Here is a 2,689-nt window from a genome sequence, read left to right on the forward strand (position 1 = left end):
TGATTGATCTGTAAAAAATTTATAGATTTTGCATAGTAGAATTAAGTAGAGTTTCATTGAGTCTAGATATGTGTGTTCTTAAAGTGAATTTGTCACTTTAGAGTTCTGCTAAACTTCCCTGTTGACAAGTCAGACTGTCAGTTTGAACAGACTAACGGTGTTTTATTTGCTGTGTGTGTGCTAATTCACTGAACTAGTTGTATTAGAGTCAACCATCAAGTCCTTGCAAAGAAAACAATCCTTAAACATCAAAAACATAAACCAAAATTCTAAATCAGTATCCATTCCAAATTCTGGTAAAAGAAACCTCTTGTGCTGTGTTTGTTCCCTCTCCTGCAAGGGCCCAGCAGGAGATGACAAACACTGCTTTTTTATTGTTTTAAAAACAAAAGGGGTGAATTGTGGATGCTAACTGTGAAACAGAGAGCATGTGAAACTGCAGGCCACAGAGCTTTCTCAGTCTTGCCTGAGAAAGTGGCCTCACAAATCATGAGGAGGAATTAAAACAATCCTCAGAGACAGAAAACAGCCTTGCAGGTGCTGTTTGTCTGTTCCTTGTTTTCTTGCAAGAGAAGGTCGAGGGGTGGTGTACCCCACTGACCAATGATAGTGATGTGTTAGTTTACTAACCAAGAAGAGTTTCTTTTCTGTACTTTTCACGTATCGGTCTATAAAAAAGACCTGAGGTAATAAACCAGAGAGAAATTCTCCTGATCGACTCCCAAGAGAGTCTGTGTCGTTCTTCTCGCCGTTCCTAATACAGCGACATCTGGTGACCACCGTGATGTGCATCTGGTGACCCCTGAGGTTCAGTGCCGCCAGCGGACAACGAACCAGCCGCTTCACCCAACAGAGGGGTAAGTGAGGATCTCCCGGGCTCTCCTGGAGGGAGCTGGGTTTTTAAACCAACGGGATAGTGGAGCCCTGCCAGTGAGCGGGCTTGGAATGGCTTATCTTGACGAAGCAGAGCTTAAAGTCCCGGGTCTAAGCCACTGCGTCTGCATCACTGCGTTCGCGAGCCGTCAAGATAGACAGTTCCCACAATGGGAAACTGCAATTCAGCTAATGAACAGCTTGTCTTCTCTGCGTGGCAGGACACCTTGGGATTCAGTATTTCTGAAGAAGCTATGCGCGCTTTGTTCCAGTGGGTGAAAGCGCAAGATTTTACTGGGACTTTAGATAATGCTTTCAACCTCGAGATTTGGCTGTCAGTGGGAGACCGCTTATGGTCTGAGTTAGCTGCGGGAAATACCAGCGTGTGCAGCCTGGCAGCCGCCTGGTAAAGAGCCACCACTCTTTAAAGCGCTGGAGCGGTGCCAGTCTGAGGACAGTGATGCCGAGATAGAAGATTCAGATGCCGGGGGTGCCTCTTTTGTACACCATGAGAGACTGGGGGATGGGACCGTGGACGAGCAGCGTAGCGCTCCCTCGGCTCTGCCCGGACCCCTGCAGAACTTTGGCCGCGGGCAGAAGCAGCCTGTGCGCCAGAGATCTCCCTCTCCAGGAGAGTTTGGGTGCCCGTCACCCGCGGAGCTGGGCGCGCCAACTCTGCCAACAGAGAGGAGGCAGGGAAACGGAGCTCGCCCGTCCCCGCCTGCGCCCTCCGCGGCACCTTCACTGGCGCAGCGAGCACGGCCACGAGCGGCAGCGGCCCCCCCGTGTCCAGCCACGGGACCTGCCGGCACGGCAGGGGGGAACAGCTTTCAGCCCCCCGTGTCCAGCCGTGGGACCTGCTGGGACAGCGGGGGGGGAACAGCTTTCAGCCCCCCGTGTCCAGCTGCGGGACCTGCCGGCACAGTGAGGGGGAACAGCTTTCAGCCCCCCGTGTCCAGCTGCAGGACCTGCCGGCATGTCCGGAGGGGAACAGCTTTCAGCTCCCTGTGTCCAGCAGCGGGATCTGCCGGCACGGCCTGGGGGGGAACAGCTTTCAGCCCCCCGTGTCCAGCCACGGGACCTGCCGGCACAGTGAGGGGGAACAGCTTTCAGCCCCCCGTGTCCAGCTGTGGGATCTGCCGGCACGACGGTGGGGAACAGCTTTCAGCCCCCCGTGTCCAGCCACGGGACCTGCCGGCATGGCCGGGGGAGAACAGCTTTCAGCCCCCCATGTCCAGCAGCGGGACCTGCCGGCACAGTGAGGGGGAACAGCTTTCAGCCCCTCCGTGTCCAGCCGCGGGACCTGCCGGCATGGCCGGGGGGGAACAGCTTTCAGCCCCCCGTGTCCAGCCGTGGGACCTGCCAGCATGGCAGTGGGGAACAGCTTTCAGCCCCCCATGTCCAGCAGCGGGACCTGCCGGCACGGCCGGGGGGGAACAGCTTTCAGCTCCCTGTGTCCAGCAGCGGGACCTGCCGGCACGGCTGGGAGGGAACAGCTTTCAGCCCCCCGTGTCCAGCCGCAGGACCTGCCAGCACGGCGGGGGGGAAAAGCTTTCAGCCCCTCCACGTCCAGCCACGGGACCTGCCGGCACAGTGAGGGGGAACAGCTTTCAGCCCCCCGTGTCCAGCCATGGGACCTGCCAGCACGGCCGGGGGGGAACAGCTTTCAGCCCTCCGTGTCCAGCTGCGGGACCTGCCGGCACAGTGAGGGGGAACAGCTTTCAGCCCCCCGTGTCCAGCCGCAGGACCTGCTGGGACAGCGGGGGGGGAACAGCTTTCAGCCCCCCGTGTCCAGCAGCGGGACCTGCCGGCACAG

General features: G+C 57.6%; 1 protein-coding gene across 1 annotated transcript in view; it reads right to left on the bottom strand.

The window, feature by feature from the left end:
- The window catches only part of TRIM28 (tripartite motif containing 28), a 24,774-nt gene that overhangs the window by 2,177 nt on the left and 19,908 nt on the right, over positions 1–2,689 (bottom strand). Inside the window, 1 exon segment of the mRNA XM_033511700.1 lies at positions 1,526–1,675. Within this exon segment, the coding sequence (XP_033367591.1) occupies positions 1,526–1,675 (150 nt within the window).

The sequence above is a fragment of the Parus major genome, unplaced genomic scaffold (genome assembly GCF_001522545.3).
Source record: "Parus major isolate Abel unplaced genomic scaffold, Parus_major1.1 Scaffold486, whole genome shotgun sequence".
Taxonomy (NCBI): Eukaryota; Metazoa; Chordata; class Aves; order Passeriformes; family Paridae; genus Parus; species Parus major.